Raw genomic sequence first — 18,841 nt, 5'->3', positions numbered from 1 at the left:
TCGGAGTGGTATGATAATGATAATTAATTTAATTATTATGTTATTCACCCTTATAAACACTAACATATTTAACACAGCCTCGAAGCTTAGTAACAACATGTCATTTAGTCAGCATATAAAACAAAAAGTGTGATTTTCCTTTGAAACATTTTTGTGCAATTTTTGAAAAAGAGAAAAATTGAAATTTTCACAATACCTTATGTACTGTAATAGTTATTTGTTATGTTTCTAAACTGTTTTATTAATTTTAAGGTTTTTGTTAATGGGACACTGGTTACTACCCCTTATAGAAGCAACCAATATGAAGTCATTGATTATGGCTATATCAATGAGATACATATTCCCACACTGAATTTGAAGCTTTCATTTACACCAATGAACAATGAATTTATGCTCCAGCTTAACAAAAATGTATTTTCGTCAAAAGCACTAGGCCTTTGTGGTAAGTAATTCAAGTATACTTTTCTAATTTATCTGGAAAAAATAAGTTTTATGTAAAATTATTTCTACTATGTATATGCAGACTAGATAACTTATTAAACTATGGTTGCTCCAAAAAAGCTAAAAAAAAAAAAAAAAATACATTAGCAATTTGGTGGGGGCATTAGGCAGGAGCACTATTGGACAGGCCAAACATTAATCTAGTCCTCCTTCAGAACCTTTTTGCAATGGTGTTCCTAGAATTTGTTCCCAAGTTTTTTTTTGATAACCTTGACATTTGGAGGTAAACATGCATGATGGCCATTACAGTGGTACCAGATATCTCTGATACTTAAATGTACATAGGAATTTTGAATATCCCGCAGGTAACTTATTTGGTGCTGTATTGTGCAAAAAAAATTTTGAGTTCTTTCACAAAAACTTGGCTCTTCACAGGGCCTAAATCCTGACCTCTCTGCTGCAATTCAGCTAAGCTATTTCCACATTAGCCATCTAACTTTTTAAATTTATTTATTTATTGAATATTTTACCAGGAAGGATACATTAAGATTTCTCTTGTTAACCATGAGATTCTGTATTGATGTATGTTGCCATAGATCTCTTAAAGGATTTTAGATTGAATGAAGATTTCAGTCTTTGTCTGTGAGGTTATTCCATAATTGCGATGCTCTGTAGGAAAATGAGGGTCGAGGGACTTTATTTAACATACTGCTATACAAAAATAAAGGGCTAGTAATGATCGGGGGTTAAAGGAGGTACAAACAGCTGGGAAGTGCATTTGACAACTTTGAGCTGCCCCAGTAATCTCAGCCTATCCATGCTGTTCAAAATAGCACGACTAATGTGGAAGCTTATATCTGTTTTAGTGGAGCTGCAGTAGAAGGTTAAAAAGAGAGCTCCATAGCCAATCTAAAGCAGTTTGCCACAAATTTGGGGACGGTGCCCAGCAATTGTTTTCACCATGACTATTATGATTTGTAGTTGTTGTGGTGCTAAGTTTGCTCTTTTAAGATGATAGAAGCTAGGATATGATATCACATTTACAGACAGCGGAGGGACGTAGAGAAATTGAAAAATTAAAAGTGCTTGTTGAGTCAGTTATCAATCCTGTTAACAGAGCTCAGGGAAACAGGCTTGCACCAGCTGACCAACAGTAACTGTAAGGAGCAGTTCATAGGAGCAATTACCGTAATGCCTCTTGGCACACACACAGTTACTTACAGACACATACACAGATACACATGCACACATACACACACATAGACACAGACATTCAAGAACAAGTATATACAGGAACAGACACATATAGACACACAAGTGCTGACAGGTATATGCAGGCAGAGACAGACACATACAGGCACAGACAGGTTACCCGCTGTCAGGACCAATAGGATATGTACAGATATGTATAGGATCCCTAATTACAAATATAGGCAAGGGACAGAAAGAAGTACCACCAGACATTGAAGTGATTAGGCTTGTGTTGGCTAATTAAACAATACCAGCCATCACACCAAATTTAGGATTCCAGAAAGCAGGTACTGAGACAAAAAAAGGATGCAAGGTTACATCAGAAAGGGAAACAGATTTGTGTACTCACCTCAAAAGGAAAATGGACTTGTGTCAAAATAAGGAGCAGCCAGCGCAAGCTAGTGTTGTGAGAATAACACTTGTTGCGATTCATACCTGACAGCTACACAGAGGCACAGATAGGTACACACTGACAAACACAGGCATAGACAGACAGTGTGGGAGATGCACTGTGTGTGTAGTGGATTCAGTGTGTGTGTTTCTAGGCGATGCAGTGTGTTTGTACAGAGGATGCAGAGGATGTATTGTGTGTGTGCTAGAGATGCCGTGTGTGTAGGGCATGCAGTGTGTTTGCTGGGGTTACAGTGTGTTTGGGTATCTGTTCTGGGGATGCTTAGTGTGTGTGTGTGTGTGTGTGTGTGTGTATGCATTCTGTATGTATGTGTAGGGAATATATTACAGGGTTAGGAGCTGTAGTAATTGTGGAGGAAAGGCTTAAATCAAGGCTTGATGATCCTGATGTAAGTCCCAAGCGGGGACTGAAATGTTGATCCTTTTTCTTCATGTAAAATAAAGATTGAATTTGGTTTGGAAGTCCATGAATGCAGCCATATCTATACATTTTGTTTTTTATAAAAAAAATAAAAATAAAATGTATTTCCCATTGCCTTTAGTTATCTCATGGTGGGGTGGGGGATGACATCATTTCTATTCCTGGTGGTCCAGTGTGGAGAGCCTCTGCTCTCACCCTCTGCTGGCTGTAGACCTTGAATAATTTGTTGGCATAGTATGAACGAATAATAAGTGTATGTAATAAAAACATGTTGTGTCTTGTCATTATGTGATTAGTGCAGTTTCCTCATCACCTTTTATTGATGTCTGGAGATGATGCATGTTTTAAAAAAATGCCCCAATCTCTGGGTATAGACCACACAGAGATGCTTAGTTAATTTTTAACAAGATTATTGATGTCAACCAAAGCATTGGACCATGTGATCCTGAACACCCTAAAAGACAGGACTGTATAATTTATTTGAGGGCTGCCACAGGATAATAGCATAATAGGGTGGAACATGACCTCTTTAACCCCTTAAGGACATATGACATGTGTGACCTGTCATGATTCCCTTTTATACCAGAAGTTTGGTCCTTAAGGGGTTAAAGTGGCTGTTGTTTCTGAAATTTGTATATGTATAGTTTTATAGTGTTGAGGAGGGAAAAAAAAGATGGATAAGATCAACAAATCACGGTGTAGAGTAACATTTTGGTGATAGAGTCTAGTGCTGCACCTTCTTTAAATTTCACCACATTGTGTTAACAGCTCCTCCTGCAACCCACTACCTACCTTCTAGCTGTATGCTGCAGTTTGTTCTTTACATTCACACAGGTTGCAAGTGTGATAGAGCCATCTTTAGATCAATTGTAACCCTGATCATTACAAACAACACCATTCATGGAAAATTGCTATCAAGTATGTGGGTATTCTCTTTCAATAAATAATGCAAATTTGATTGAATGGAAAAGCATGTTTAGAAATTGAACATATTCAAGTATCTCAGAAGACAGTACAATTTGTATTGATGATTCTAATGGAAGGAGCAATGAAAGGGATGATCAGGGTAAAAGGAGGGATACAATACAATAATAACCGTAAGTTTATTGTTGTTGTTTTAAAAAAAAAAAAAAAATTAAATAAAGAGTTACCTACTTATACCTTAAATAATATAATTAGATAGATAGATAGATAGATAGATAGATAATTTAGTTTAGTTTCATTTTGTTTAGTTTCTATGCATATTAACTCTCTATTGTCCCTTTTTAGGTAACTGTGATCAGAGTGCTGCTAATGACTTTACCTTACATGATGGTTCAGTAACTGCTGACAGCAACACATTCATTAAGGACTGGACTGTTGCAGATTCCTATGGAAGTACTTGTGAAATAACTGAAACTCCATGCACAGATCCAGTTAGTCCCCAATGTGACATTATACTGTCAGAAATATTTAGAGGATGCCACAAACAACTTTCACCAGACGACTATTATGCATCATGTAAAAAATCAAGCTGTCATGGGGATGACCCATGTAAAGTCATTGCTTCTTACAGCAACATGTGCAGAATCCATGGAGTGTGCGTAAATTGGAGAACACCAGATTTTTGTGGTATGTAAAAATCCATCTAAACAGAAATGTTTTCTAGAACAGTAAACATGGTTATTTAGGTTGAAAAGTCCTCATGTCCATCCCTTCCAGCAATAATACAGAAATGTTTCTTATGTTGATACACGGTTTAAAAAAAAAAAAAAAAAAAAAAAAGCACATTGTAGCATTTCATACCTCAAAAAAAATAAAAACAGCTAAATCAATCTTTCTTAACAGAAACATGGCAACCAGATTTCTCTATCATGTATAGTATGTTTCTGATGGATTATCTTCGTTATGCATAGGTACATAGATACTCAAATATCTCACAAGCCGAAGCTGTGCTCATTCTTGCCCACTCTTCTGAAGAAACAAGAGAAAAGTCTGTCTAGGCATGAGCCCATTATTGAAGTTTTACTCCAACCAAAAAACAGTGCTTTCATAAAACACTGGTTTTATTTAGAATAACCTTTTCTCCCAAAGTTAAAAAAAAAAATGCTCAAACTCACCTCTATTTCACCGCTGATTCCACATTCACCCTCGGCCTGATCTTCCTGGGCTGATGTAACTTCCCTCCCTATAGGGTAGGGAAATCACGGAGGACGGACTAATGAGAAGATAGGGCCTGCATAGAGGGGGGACTCATGATGACTTTGTTAACAACATGCTGTGCGGGCTGGAGTCAGACACCAGTTTTACACAGAATTTACAAACAGCTAACCTGGAACATTATTCTGGGGTGGCTAATGACACTACTGGAGGATAATTTATTTTGAAGCGATACACTGCACATACAGACCCCATGCACCATGACCCCTTCAAATTAATAAAGTGGACATGATGCTTGGAGTAACCCTTTATAACGCTTCTGCTGTGCAAGACTTTTTAACTGGATTTCAATCCACACAAGAGTGCCTTGACAATGCTGCGTCAACCTGTTTATCAAACCTATTAGTATAACAGGCTAAATGTGCATAGGTATAAAAGTAGTCATGTGACGCTGTGAAAAGTAAGGGAAACTGTATAAATGTGATTGATAGAAAATAATCGTATCATATAATGTATATCATGTGACTTCCATCCTGTGACTAAATCATGTGATATAAGCATGTGATAAGACCATATATGATGAAACAATGTATCTAATGTTTGTGTTAAGGCAACGCATGAAACCTAGGAGAATAAATAATTATAGAGTATACGTTATCCCTGATCTTGTAATAATGCTTACAAAGTCACAAATATTGTCATGAAAGGGCACATATATATTTTATAATACATACTAGGTGAGAAAAGATTACAACATTGTCATACCTTTTGTCATGGGTATTAGTAATTCCCTTGCTGTTTTTCGGGGAAATTCAAATTTTTCAAATGCTCCAGCAGTGGGGTAAAGAGAAAGGTAAGTAGCGAGTCTTGTGCGTAAATGTGTTTGCATTACTCTGCAATGCAAAAGGAACTTTAAGCCTGTTATATATGAAGGCGGTAAATAAAAGCCACATAACACTTTATATGCAAGAATTGCAATACTTTGCATGATTATGAAAAACATAATGTTCTGTTATGAAAAACACATTATGCTATTTGTCTTTTCTGTTTTGTCCTTGAACTAAAATATATTCTGCCATGTAATATTATTAATGAAAAAGGAGTGTTACCATCTGAAATGAAATATTTAAGGTATTACCAGGGAGAACAGTTTCAACGTGCTTTTTTCGTTGAATAATTGTTGTTTGATGGCCTCTTTGTTGTCAAGTACTAGAAAATTAGTCACTGAATGATTTCTGAGCTAGACTTTAAAATGTATGAATCATCCCACAATTGTAGTAAAAGCGGTCACCACTCACAAAAAGATTATTGCTCTGGAGATATATTCTTTCCATTTTGCTGATTTTCCATCACACCATTCCATGCTCTAATTTTTATTTTTACACTCAATCACATTCTTTTGCAGCATGTTTTAACTAGAGTCACCCATATTAAAAGTCTACTTGACTCTTTTACATTTAAAATGCATGCAATCTATGTGACTGAAGGGATGAAATCACCTGATGCTATCCATCCAAACCAGCTCTAAGCCTTTGCCTATTCTAAGTGGTAAAGCTCACTGCTTAGTTCATGCTACGGCTTGCCTTTAAATGCCATGAGCATCTTCAATTATACATCTTCTAAAAAGGTGTTATATGTTATAGAATTGGAAAGACATTTGGGGGGGAGGTTAGCTTAAAATTTTTATCTCAATATTATATAATATAGTTTTACCATCAAAGTGTACCTATTTAGGGAGGATATTCCCAATTTTTTGCCAATCTATTTGTCCCTTTTTTCTATCCTAATGTCCCTCTGTTCTAGAAGTTCCATACTGTTGGTGTGTCTGACTGTATAACAGAGCTCCACATTAATAATACTCACAGTAATGTGTATTTAAACTACAATAAATGTGTTTAAGATACATTGTTGCTCTTCTAAATTACTTTTATCACAGATTTTAGTTAGTAAGTCACCTACAATTTCTCAGAAGAGCCCCATCCCTGGCCACACCCCCACTTATAACTTTAAAATTGTAGATTATGCTAGCTTTAGTGTACATTTATTAAAGAGATGAGGCAAATATTTTGCTTAACTTTCTTTACTAAAATTCCATAGCACAAGTTTGACTAGAAACAGAAACAACCAATCAGAAAACAACAAACTTAATTTTTAACCGAGAAGCATAAAATTAGCCCAAAATAGTTACCTTTCAAACGCAAATACGGTGACTGCAAATAACCTTCCTTCCCTCTGATTACTCATCCTCGTTCATGCTGTGAAAGAATCGAACAGGATCAAATGACCAAATGAAACTGGGTGAATACATTGAGAAGTAATCAACAGAAAAATCTAGCAAATAAGCACTTAGGCACGACATCTGTGGTGAACTTTAAACTGAAACGAGAGAACAGAGTCAAAAAACAAGGATTAATCGAAGAAGAAATGGACTTGAAAAACGACACATAGACACATCATAGACAAATCATAGACACATCAGATAGACACATCAGATGACCAATAAAATATAATAGTAAGATACATACAAGATTAGATATTGTATAGTATACATACCTACCTACCACTTTCCAATGCTAAAATACCTGGGTAGGGAGAAAATGGGAGGGAAAATATTTGCCTCCTGTCCTTAATAAAATTAAGATTATATGTACACTAAAGCTAGCATAATCTACAGTTTTATTACATGACAGGAGGCTTATATTTTGCTGTTTTAACACTTAGTCAGTAACGCAAAAAAGGTATGTTCAGTAGGATGAAAGTAGAAATGTCAGATAGTATCTTCACAAGACCAATCCACTGATCAGAGAATATCCTGCAGGGAGGCCCGGCCATTAAAGTCCTGAAAGTTACCGCTACCCTGACTGAGTGTGCTCTGAAGGTAGACTCAATATCTGCTAAGGATAGCAACTATCTGATCCAATGAGCCAAATTAGTAGATGAAATTGGGTTGAACATAGGAGATTAACAGTTGACCAGAATGAGAGGGTCCAAGAGATGCAGTGACTTCTGTGTAGCGAGATAGTGCAGAGGCTATACAAAGTTAGGAGAAGCTCTAAAATAAGACTAAAAAAATCGTAGAAGAATCCGATTTAGTATGTCTAGACACGTAAAGAGTAACCTTTTACGGATCAAAGGCAAAAGAGTCTACATTGAGTAATTGAACATCTGAGACTAGACAAAAGGCACAAAAAAAGAGTGAATTTCACTGAAAGTTGACAAATGGAAAGATCTTTATTGTCTGGCCAATCTAGAAGGAATCTCAGGATGAGATCAACCTCCCAAAGGTGTGAATATTTGGGTGCTGAAGGATGCAAAAGTTGGATGCCTCGGAGAAGTCTACAGATCAAAGGATCCTGTCTAATGGGAGAACCATGAACTGGGACGTGTGCCGCTGATATCGCCGAATATGAAGCTTTCTGTCATGTAATACAATTAAACAATCCCTCTTTGTCCTTTGTAAATATAGGGAGATATGTATAAATCAAACAAATGATGAACATATGTGCAGGCTACAATACGAATGTCTGTTTTTAGTCAGGTAACAGTAATTAGTGTATCTGATCATTTTGGCCATGTCCACATACAGTAAACATGTTTATTTTTTCCTGTCCTTTTACTACATTGTATTCCAAAGATGCCAATGGTTCCTCAAAAAATACGTATAAGCAAGACATTTTCTCATGTTACATCCAGTTTTGTTTCCCATCAATTGTGTATTCTCATTTTCTGATATTGTAAATGGATTGCAAGACAAATGATACATTAGACCCCCCATTTTTTTGCAATAGAGAAATAAATATATTCAGAACTCCATAAATGCATAACATTTATTTTTACATATCACTAAAGAACATTTCATATACAAAATAACTGTTTTGCCCTCAGTGTATATGCAATGTAGTTATATATCCTTTCAAACAAATGTCATGTTTACGGTTTCCCTCAAAAAGAACTTGGCAATGAAGCGATTAACAAAATTATTTTTAAAACTACTATTCTGCTGAAAAATTAAGTTTTCAACTTAGAAATATAATAAGATAGTACAAAATAAGGAATATAATTGAAAAGATCGCAAATCAAAAATTAAGCGCAACATTAAATTGAAAGAACATATGTTACTAGAGTAGCATTCATAAGTTAGCAGTTAGGTTATAGTACTAAATACAGAATATAGTATAATAATGCCTTCTTCCTTATGCAGAAGTATAAAACTGACCCTGTTTTTTTTTATTATTCTATTCTAAACATATCATTGCAAAGAATGAAAGGTGCAGAAAACTAAATTAAAGGAATATATAAAAATTCGGTTGGAAGTTTCTCTTGGATAATGAATAATGAATGCATTCAAGACTCTATTAAATGCAAAATGTGTCGTGGAATAAATCAGTTGTATTTTAGCAACATCACTTAATCAATAATTAGACTTAAAAACATGATATATTGATTGAAAGGAAACTATATTAAAGGAATACTTCAAAGTTATTTTGTATTATTTTTTATTTATTTTGGGGTATTCCATTTTTAAAGTCCTCCTTTCAATCAATAAAATAAAAGAAACTCAACCTTTTTACATTGCTGAGACACTCTTTTTAACGCAGCCCAATCCACCCTTATTGAGGTCATCACAATTGATATCCAGTCCAATCTAATGCTAGTCATAGAGAAGCAATAGGGAGATACAGCGCACATGTCCCATCAATCCAATGGTGGATTGGATTGGTGGGACATGCTTCTTTGAGAGGTCCAGTTTAAAGCAACTTTAAAGCAAGTGAGGCAGGAAAACTTGAATTGACAGTCAAGTAGGGGAAATAAAGAACTTTTATAAAATCACTGATTTCTCTCAAAATCAGCACTTTTATACAATAATGCAGAAGGAATCTTAAGTTAACTTCTAATGCATCTTAGCAAGCTTAGGGGACAGAAGTATTCCTTTAAAGTTTTGATATTTTCTTTTACATCTAGCGTGTATAGTTTTTGTCAATAAGATCCTCTCCATTATATCAGAATTTTGGTATTCTCTCATTCCTAGTCACTTATACGTACAATAGTAACAATTTATGTTTAAATATTTCTTTTCAAAACCTATATTATTTCAGGATTGTGTTTGATAGGCACAGATATGTTACAGAATGCTGTTAAACAAATTTCTTAAATCTGTGTGATTGTTTTACAGCAATGCATTGTGAACTACCTATGGTGTACAATCACTGCCATCTAGGGTGCAACAGAGAGTGCGGTGAAACAAGTGGAGTCCAGTGCTCCCATCATCCAACGGAAGGATGCTTCTGCCCAGATGGAGATGTAAAGTTTAAAGGAAGTTGTGTCAGTGAAAATGTCTGCACTCAGTGTACTGACCAATATGGAGAAGACCACCAAGTATGTGATCTGAGCTGGTACCAAAACCTATTCATTTATAACACACATAAAAATCAAATCAGAACATACTCAAGGTAATATTTAAACATCACAATATGACCTCATAGTAGTTAAAATAGGATTTGAGTTTGCTTACATCTGTTTGATCAGGGTCGCCACTTAAATTCTTGGGGCCCCTTACAAACCCACACCTCACAACTCACAAGATGCCAGACAGAAGTACTCCAATACATGTTCCCAGAGATAGCTGCACATTCATAGACACAACCACACATACGTAGATATACATTCCAGACAAACTAACAATACAAATATAAATATACAGACACAAACACGGATACACACAGATGCACACTACAAACTCCAGGCTCCTCGCCTCCTGTATGCATTTTACGAGTTCTGGGAGGATTCTGATATCATTGCCTGCCAGTGCTGACACACAGGAGAAGAAAGGGGACATTCAGTGCTCTCCATTAAGGCGCACTGTCTGCTAGATTACAGTAATGCAGTCTACACCATGGGGGTCCCATTGCTTGTATAGGAGTACTTAATACATATTAAGAAAAATGCTCTTACAAACAGATTATTTAAATACACTTCAGCTTATTTAGCACTAGCACTATTTGATTTCTTACATTGGAATTAGTATAGGACCCACCGATATTGGGGTACTATGAAGTAGTGCTGAGCTTAACACAACATGGCCATATGGTGGAACTGAATCCCCGTATTTGTTTGCCGAGATAGGTGATTTTAAGTAGCCTTATAGAATTTAGAAAAGTTTTTTATGAGTACGCTATTCTTTAATCTGTATTATGTATAACGTTTACTCACTACGGTAGCACCATTCCTGCAAGATGCATGTTTTGTGTGTGCCCCAATTCCCTTTTGTCCTTACAGTAGTACTGGTTGACACACCCTGATGGTGGACTTGTGGGTGATCACCAAGCTGCACAGTAAAACAGGCTTAATGTCAAAACATTTTCTGTCAGTTATGAGAGCATTTGTTTGCAGAGCAGGTTTATATACTCGTCTTTTATGATGTTATATAAATGTTATATGATGTTATAATATGACAGCATGCATGGCAGATTTGCCCTGGTGTTTGTGAGCTTAACCTTTCCTCTATACATTTTACTGTTAGAAAGGATAACTCCTGCACCTGTCAATCAATGCCTTGAGTATTGAGGTCAATGCTGATGATTGACTGACAGGAGAGAGCAGGAGAAACCTCTATGTTTTTTTTGTTTGTTATCTGGCATAGCAAATAGCTGTAGTTGCTGTCATATTTTTCCACCAAGCTTGTATACACTTCCTGGGTAGGTACAGAGAGACAGATATCATTCCTTATTGACGACAAAGTATTGGCAATCAGGACAGAGTGCTGGCATAATGGGAGAAGATTGTGCCACTCAGGGAAGTGCTACATCGTAGGATCATTAGTGAACTGAGCTGATGGATGCTCTGTTGAATAGATAGATTTGATTTTATTATGAGGTGACATAGTGAGTGGGCCAAAATGTACCCGGACTTACACACTTTCCGTTATACATAAGCCTTTAGATGAGCTGTCAGCCATGGGTAAGGAGCCAAATTAGTGATCAAAATCGTGTTAAAAGAACAATGTAATACACTAAAGCCATTTCATCTAATTTAATTGGTTATAGTACTTGGAGTCGGCTGGTGCGGTTTCTTCATTTATTGTTAAAAAAGTTTTGAGTAGTTTAACACAAATTAACCCCTTAAGGACCAAACTTCTGGAATAAAATGGAATCATGACATGTCACACATGTCATGTGTCCTTAAGGGGTTAAGGTCCCTGGCCACCCACACTCTGTCCCCTACTGAATGTATGGTTAAGGCAGAAATCACATACTTCATTCTAGGTATATCAATATATGCCAGCAATGTGTGCTGTAAGAGTCTGAAAGTGGTCAGGTGGCACTCTCAGTCAATCACTGTCCATTGATTACTCTAATTTGCATTAAAACATTAAAACTGGTTTATTTTTGAATGGAAGGACACACTGCTTACATGTCCCTCTAAGGATATTACATATAAAGAGGTTTAGTAACAACAAACAATGTATGCTGTAAGAAATGGAGGGAAACAAATTTAAGCTGCAGTTTACAGTGTACATCTCTAACACATTGAAGTATGAAATATATATGAAATCTGTAGACGTTTTAGGCACAGTGCCATGTCATTCTTAAACTTTTCCTTTCATTTAGCATCTGGAAACATGGATATCTCCTAATGACCCTTGCGACCTTTGCATCTGCCTTGACAATAGGATGATTAACTGCTCCTCAAAGCCATGCCCTCCAGTCAAACGTAATTAAAAATGTTTTATACTTTTTATTTTTATACAATGTGTTAACTGTGCATTAACTTCTTACATTGGTATATTACATGTTATAGCCATCATGTGTGGACCTTGTGAAGTTCTCAGGTTGAAGAAGACATTTGATCAATGCTGTCCTGAATATGAATGCGGTAAGGGTGACCCTAATAACTTTTTTATATAAATATTATTATACGTGTTATTTTATGATTTTAAAGTTTAAAATTATATGATCAATCAATCCAAAAAAAACAACAACCAATCATCAAGTACATTTTTAACTCTAAGTACAGCTAAAAATAAAATTGATCATTTTGACAAATGTTACTATCCTACAATCTAAAAGATGATTTAGAGAAAAGGCAGTGTTTACATCACTCACACAGACACTAGAGGTGCTTCCTAGTCAAATGCTGCACAGTATGCAGCACCTATGGTCAGCATCTACAAGCTCTGCATCGAGATGGTGAACATATCACATAGAGATGTATTGATTTGATGCTGATTGGCACAATGCGACATTTTGCCACACATGCACAAAAGCCTCCCGATGCTTTTTCTGTGGGAAAGCGTTGGATTGGCTGAGATCATCAATATATATGATCTCAGCCATGGAGGTGGTGCCAACTGTGACAAGACCGGTGCAGTGAGGGATAAAAGGGATGTGATTCTACCTTTTCACTGCAATCTGTGGGGGGGCAGACACCGAAAGAGCCACTCCAGCACTATAGTGTTAGGAATACATATTTGCAACACTATAGTGTTCCTTTAACGCGAAATGGAAGTATCATACTAAGGAACCCTAGACACTATGAAAATGAGATGAAACATTTACAGTGCCTACAGGGTCCCTTTAAGATTAGTAAGTCAGTTTAGCTAGTAGTATGCTTTAAGCATGCACACACTAGACGACAATACATCCTCACTTTTTACATTAAACAGGAGTTACAGATTGCTGCAGAATCATGTAAAGAACTCCTGATTTTCTTTTTAATTGTATTCCTTTTTGACTTCCACTCATATTATACAAATAAAAACCATTAGACCTGCTGCTTCCTTGTAAATAAATTATAGTGATAATTAGGTAAAGAATGTCTGCAATGACTGAAAATAACTGATTTTTCTCAGTACAACAAATTCACAGAAAAGAATGTGTCTGTTTTGCCCAACTGCATTATTATTTTCCAAGCTTTTCTTTAAGCAATCAAAACAATTTCTGGGACTAAGAGTTTTTCTGTTCTTTAAACTTTGTTGTTAAAGATCTGGGCAGGGCTCAGAGTAGTGGAAAGACCTCAGGGAAAGGTGAGGATTTATGATGTATCTCTTAAAGTAACATCCTGTTTTTACAAGTTCATGTTTTTACACTATAGTGTTGTAATTAGGTTGCAGGCGTAAAAAAAATACTCTTGCCATTGCTGTTCCCATGGTAATAAACACTGAATTATAACACCCTTTTTCCCGTGTTGTTCACGTAAAAAAACAATAACACAGGGCTGACTTAATCCTACATTTGACAAATTTAGCTTTCCTTCCTCTAAAATATATTATGTGGAAACATGTTTGTTGAGAAGGTATGGACGGATTTTGAATCTTTTCTATGTCTTAAATATAGATGCTTTAGGCAATGTTTGACTTTCAAAAGCTTTGTCGAACACTTTCTAAAGCCTATCTGGCTTAAATATCTTTGATACGAACACAATTTTGCACTAGAGATATTAAATGCTTCTTTATTCTTTCGAAGAACCCATGCTCTTATAAAGCCTCAGAGAATAAACCAATTAAGATAAGTGACTTATGTCGACATCTAAAATGAAACTGGACCAACATCCTTTGATGCCTTAATAACCTTGAAATTTTTGCAACTATATTATAGAGTTCCAATTAAAAATAATAGGTGGCAGGACATCTTTCTCCATGAACATTAAAAGAATCCAAAACAGACATGTCAGTAGACATAAAGGGTCCATCAACAGATATGTAGTTTATTTATAGGTTTATAGTATTTTGAGACAGTGCTTACTGCAAGTGAACATGACTCTACTGGTTGTGCAGTAAAAGCAATGCTTAGTTTAAGAAAAGAAGTCTAGTTTATAATACACTGTGACATAGTTTGCTAGTAACATAATAAATGTAGAAATGTAGAAACTCCCAGTTTTGAGTACTGATGGGCTTAATGTTTTCCTGTATCGAAGGGATGACAGGCAACTTTGGTCCATCAGAGTGCAAGTATAAAAAGGTTGGTTCTGTTCACCATATTCAACAAAGCTTGGCAACCTCAAATGCTGCAGTTTACCGGGAATATTCTAGTAAAGAGGCACCAGAAATATTCTAGTACAGTAGTACTACTGTGGCAAAACAAGATCTAGAAGTACCTTGGTGTGGCGGTCTTAGTTTTTTAAATTGAGGTGTGCATACTTCCAAATTCTGCGTGTGCTATTTATGGGTGCTGCAATTGCTTTGTAGCATTATATTTGTGCGTGTATGGGCTGTTATATTGTGTACAGTATGTTTATGAGCAGTTTGTGTATTGTATATGATACCTGCGAATGTGGGCTGTGTTTGAGGGTTGCTTGTGGAATAGTGTGTGTGGATGATATGTCACATTGTGTATCTGGTGGTGTGTGTATGTGAGGGGCTACTTGTGGGGTTGTGGGTGTGTCTGTGTGTGGGCTGTTAGTATTATTTGTATGATGAGGAGGCTTATCCTGTAGCTCTGTGTATATATAGCAGTATGGGTGCATTCCGTGGTGTCCAGGCTAGCCAGGTACAGGTTAAGGGTAGGAGTCACGATAGCTGCTGTGGGCTGCTCTACTCCAGTGCAGATTCCCATTCACAAGTGCTGGGAGGAAGTGATCTGAGATCACCTCTAAGTTCTGTAATGCGTACATTGAGAATTGCCCTTCACCACCTTCAATCATTGCTCGGTGTGTACTACCAGATATCTGAAGTCCCACTTGGACTCATGATAGGCCAGAGTGTGTTTGTCTCTGGCAGCCTTGAGTACCATTCATGGCACATGTGCCATAGGTTGCTTACCCCTGTTTTAGTAAACCAGAACAGGCCCGGAGAACAAGCCGGAAACCTGTACAAAAACTCATATAGTGATAGGCTAGAAAAGGCCAACACAAATCCTGTCTTCTGTCTCGCTCATGCAGTACTGTGCTACCAGACATCCCAGCACATCTCATGATATTTTAATCCACAGAAAAAGGGTTTAAGGCTGCAACCCATAAACCCTTAATGCTAGCTGCCTGTGGGTCACAGATCAAACCTTTTTCGAATGGTTTGCCTTCTTACCTGGGGTCCATTGGTTGCTGCTCCCCACCTCAACTACTGCTCTGTGAGAGATGAAAGTTCTCTTCACTGAGCTTCCTTTAAAAAAACATTTCAAATCGTAATTAGGGTTTTTTGTTTTTTTGGTTCCTAATTCATTTCATTGGTCTGAATAGTTGACCACAGAGCTGACATTAACCCTGCTGGATGCATCTGCTGGATATTTCAGCTTGGTGGGACCCTTAAAATATAGCCCTCGCCAAGATCAGTGGAACTGTCCACTGTGAGATGCTATGTTAGACTTGGAATCTTCCAATGGTTGTCTGCCAAATCCACACCCAGTTCGCTTTTGTTTGTCAAAACCTTAAGTCTCTTTTTGTAATATGTGTGTTGTTAATTTATTTAAAGCGTCCTTGTCATGTTTTTTTTTTTTCCTTCTGGTTTTCCTTTCCTTATGCTCCTTCAATGTTAATGATTATACTCCCCTTCTAGCCATTTCCATTTATTTGTGTTAATTATCATGTATTATTATGCATGACATCATCTATCGCATGTGCTTCCATGGACTGGGCTTTGCAAGGGCCCACAGTAATATGAAGAACGTAATAGGGCAATGCTTTGGTTCATGAATAACACTAGTGAAAATATAAATAATTGCTCATGTTGTACAATGCAAAAAAATCACACTCCAACATTATTTCCTGGTGTCCAGACTAGCCAGGTACAGGTTAAGGGAAGGAATTGCGATAGCTGCTCTGGGCTGCTCTACTCCAGTGTAGATTCCCATTCAGAAGTGCTGAAAGGAAGTGATCTGAGATCTCCTCTAAGTTCTGTAATGCGTAAATTGGGAATTGTTAATTTATTTAAAGCGCCCTTGTCATGTTTTTTTTTCCTGTTCCTTGTGCTCCTTCTATTTTAATGATTATACTTTCCTTCTAGCCTTGATATTGAGGCATTGCTGCAATACCCTTAGAGCTGCTGGAAGCAATCATGATTGCTTCCAGCACTCATATTTGCCGTGGATGTACCTAGTCCTTAAGAACCGTTTTTTGTCGGACATACCTAGTACGTCCGCGGTCCTTAAGGGGTTAAGGTGCAGGACTTCGCTCATTGCCTGCAAACGATCAGCTGGTGCTTTCTGCTGCAGGGCTTAGTTTAGAAGAGATAACTGAACCTCCTGAGCAGGAGCTTCTAGCTCTCAGTAAGGCCTTGATTTAATAAGTTTTCTATATGTTTCAATACTATTAAAAAACTTTCCAAATTATTTATCTAGAGAATTCATCATTAAAGTCTATGGGGTTTTTTGCAGATACATTTTTGGAAATTTCTTAAACAATAGCGAATCATCTGGAAAGCTTATTAGATTGTGGCCTAAGTTGTAGAGGAGGTGGGGAGTAACCCAGGTAAAAAGTCATACTTTTCTAAAAAAAAAAACGCTGTAGCCGTTATGGCACATTGAGTGTTACTTTCAGTCAGTATATTTGCCAGTTGCTGAGCGAATCCAATTAGTTTTTCATCTTTATCCTCTCTTGTTATAAACATTTCCATCTCTGCACCCACCATTCCTGAATTAATTAGCAAGGTAACGTCTCTTCCAGTTTCTGCCCATGTCACCCCCAGCTCAACTCTCCATCTCTCCAATTCTACCCATTACACATATCATAATTTCACACTATATAAAAAAATTATGTAGTATTTTCAGTCTTTCAGTAGCTATTTTATTACTTTTTAACTGTGTTTGTAAGCCGTCTGAAATCCTTTCTGTGTCTTTTTGTCTTATACAATTATTTGTAATTCTGTCTAAGTTAAGTGTGATTTATATGACTTAGGAGAAATATTATTGAACAAAAACACAATAGTAAAAAAAAGTCCCTTTTGATTTTCCTCAGTTTTTTACTGAACATATTTTAGTGAGCTTCTGGCTTTTCAGTGAATAATTTATTTGTGAGATAAATCAAACTCACAAGTCTACAATGCTTCCCCAGTGTAAACAATATCACTGCCAGAGTAGAGTTTTGAGTGACTAATATTGTATGTTGAAAGCAAAGACATGATAAATGATGATTGAACTATAAAGAATTAATTTGCATGTTCCTGGTCCATTAGTGAAACTTGAGTACATAACTTGACAAAGAGGGAAGATTTTTTTTGTAGTCAGAAGGAAAAATTTACTCCTATTTTATTTCAGTAAATATTGCAAAATACATAAACGATATATCTAAATGGAAACATCTCAAAGGCATAGGAAATTATATAAATGTGTCAACCGCAATATTTCCTGGGTTAAATTCTATTTTGTGAGTGTTTTATCTTAATTTTTAAATAGTGCAAAGCTGTTGAAAAAATAAATTGCAGTTAATTAGGTTAACTTTAACAGGGGTGTGCAACCTTTGGCACTCTGTATGCAGTATGGGAAATGTAGTCCACGTCATCTTGAGTTTCAAAGGTCACCTACCCACAACTCATATTTAAAGGAATCTTTCAAAAAGTAATTATTATTATTATGACATTTTATGTTACCTTATAATGTTATTTTGTTTATTAACCCCTTAAGGACACAACTATATTTCCGTCATGTGTCTTTAAGGGGTTAAATAAAACATTTTATTTCAGAATGGATTCCTTAGCATTAATCAATAAACACAATCCAACAAACAATAAACAATGAACCCAATTGAATATTTTTTGGATACACTTTTAAAATTATTTCTTCAAAAATATTATGAAACATAAAAAACATCAAAAACATATAAAAACCATTATATAAAAAAATCTAAATATTACAAATATTCAAATAGTTTTCAAAATGTGAAATATAAAATAATTTTAAATGTGTATCTAAACATATTAAAACATTTGAGTAGTTTATCCAAAAATAGTAAATCTAGTCAATCTAAACCTCCAATTTCAGAGTTAAGGCTTGAGTTGTGCATTTCATGTCCATACAATATTTAATACATATTTGATGGCTAACATCATCCCATTTATTCTAAATTCAAATATTGTTTAAAATTCTCAAGTGCTAGGACATTAAGGTCATTATACTGTATGAGGGTAGAGTTGGGAAAACTTTGATGCATGACAAATATTTGCTGTAATTTTTGTTAAATATGAAAAAATCTCTATTAATTTCAGCGTTAAGAGGGAAAATAGGGGGAGAGGTTAAATATTTTATATATTGGGGA

At 36.0% G+C, this 18,841-nt stretch overlaps 1 protein-coding gene across 1 annotated transcript in view; it reads left to right on the top strand.

The window, feature by feature from the left end:
- The window catches only part of VWF (von Willebrand factor), a 180,074-nt gene that overhangs the window by 129,948 nt on the left and 31,285 nt on the right, over nucleotides 1-18,841 (top strand). The window contains exons 36-40 of the mRNA XM_063447819.1: nucleotides 253-442; nucleotides 3,794-4,135; nucleotides 9,837-10,039; nucleotides 12,271-12,373; nucleotides 12,461-12,535. Of these exons, the coding sequence (XP_063303889.1) occupies nucleotides 253-442; nucleotides 3,794-4,135; nucleotides 9,837-10,039; nucleotides 12,271-12,373; nucleotides 12,461-12,535 (913 nt within the window). The remainder of the gene's footprint in view (nucleotides 1-252; nucleotides 443-3,793; nucleotides 4,136-9,836; nucleotides 10,040-12,270; nucleotides 12,374-12,460; nucleotides 12,536-18,841) is intronic.

This window comes from Pelobates fuscus, chromosome 3 (genome assembly GCF_036172605.1).
Source record: "Pelobates fuscus isolate aPelFus1 chromosome 3, aPelFus1.pri, whole genome shotgun sequence".
NCBI classification, from domain to species: Eukaryota; Metazoa; Chordata; class Amphibia; order Anura; family Pelobatidae; genus Pelobates; species Pelobates fuscus.
This window is presented reverse-complemented; position numbering and strand designations above follow the sequence as displayed.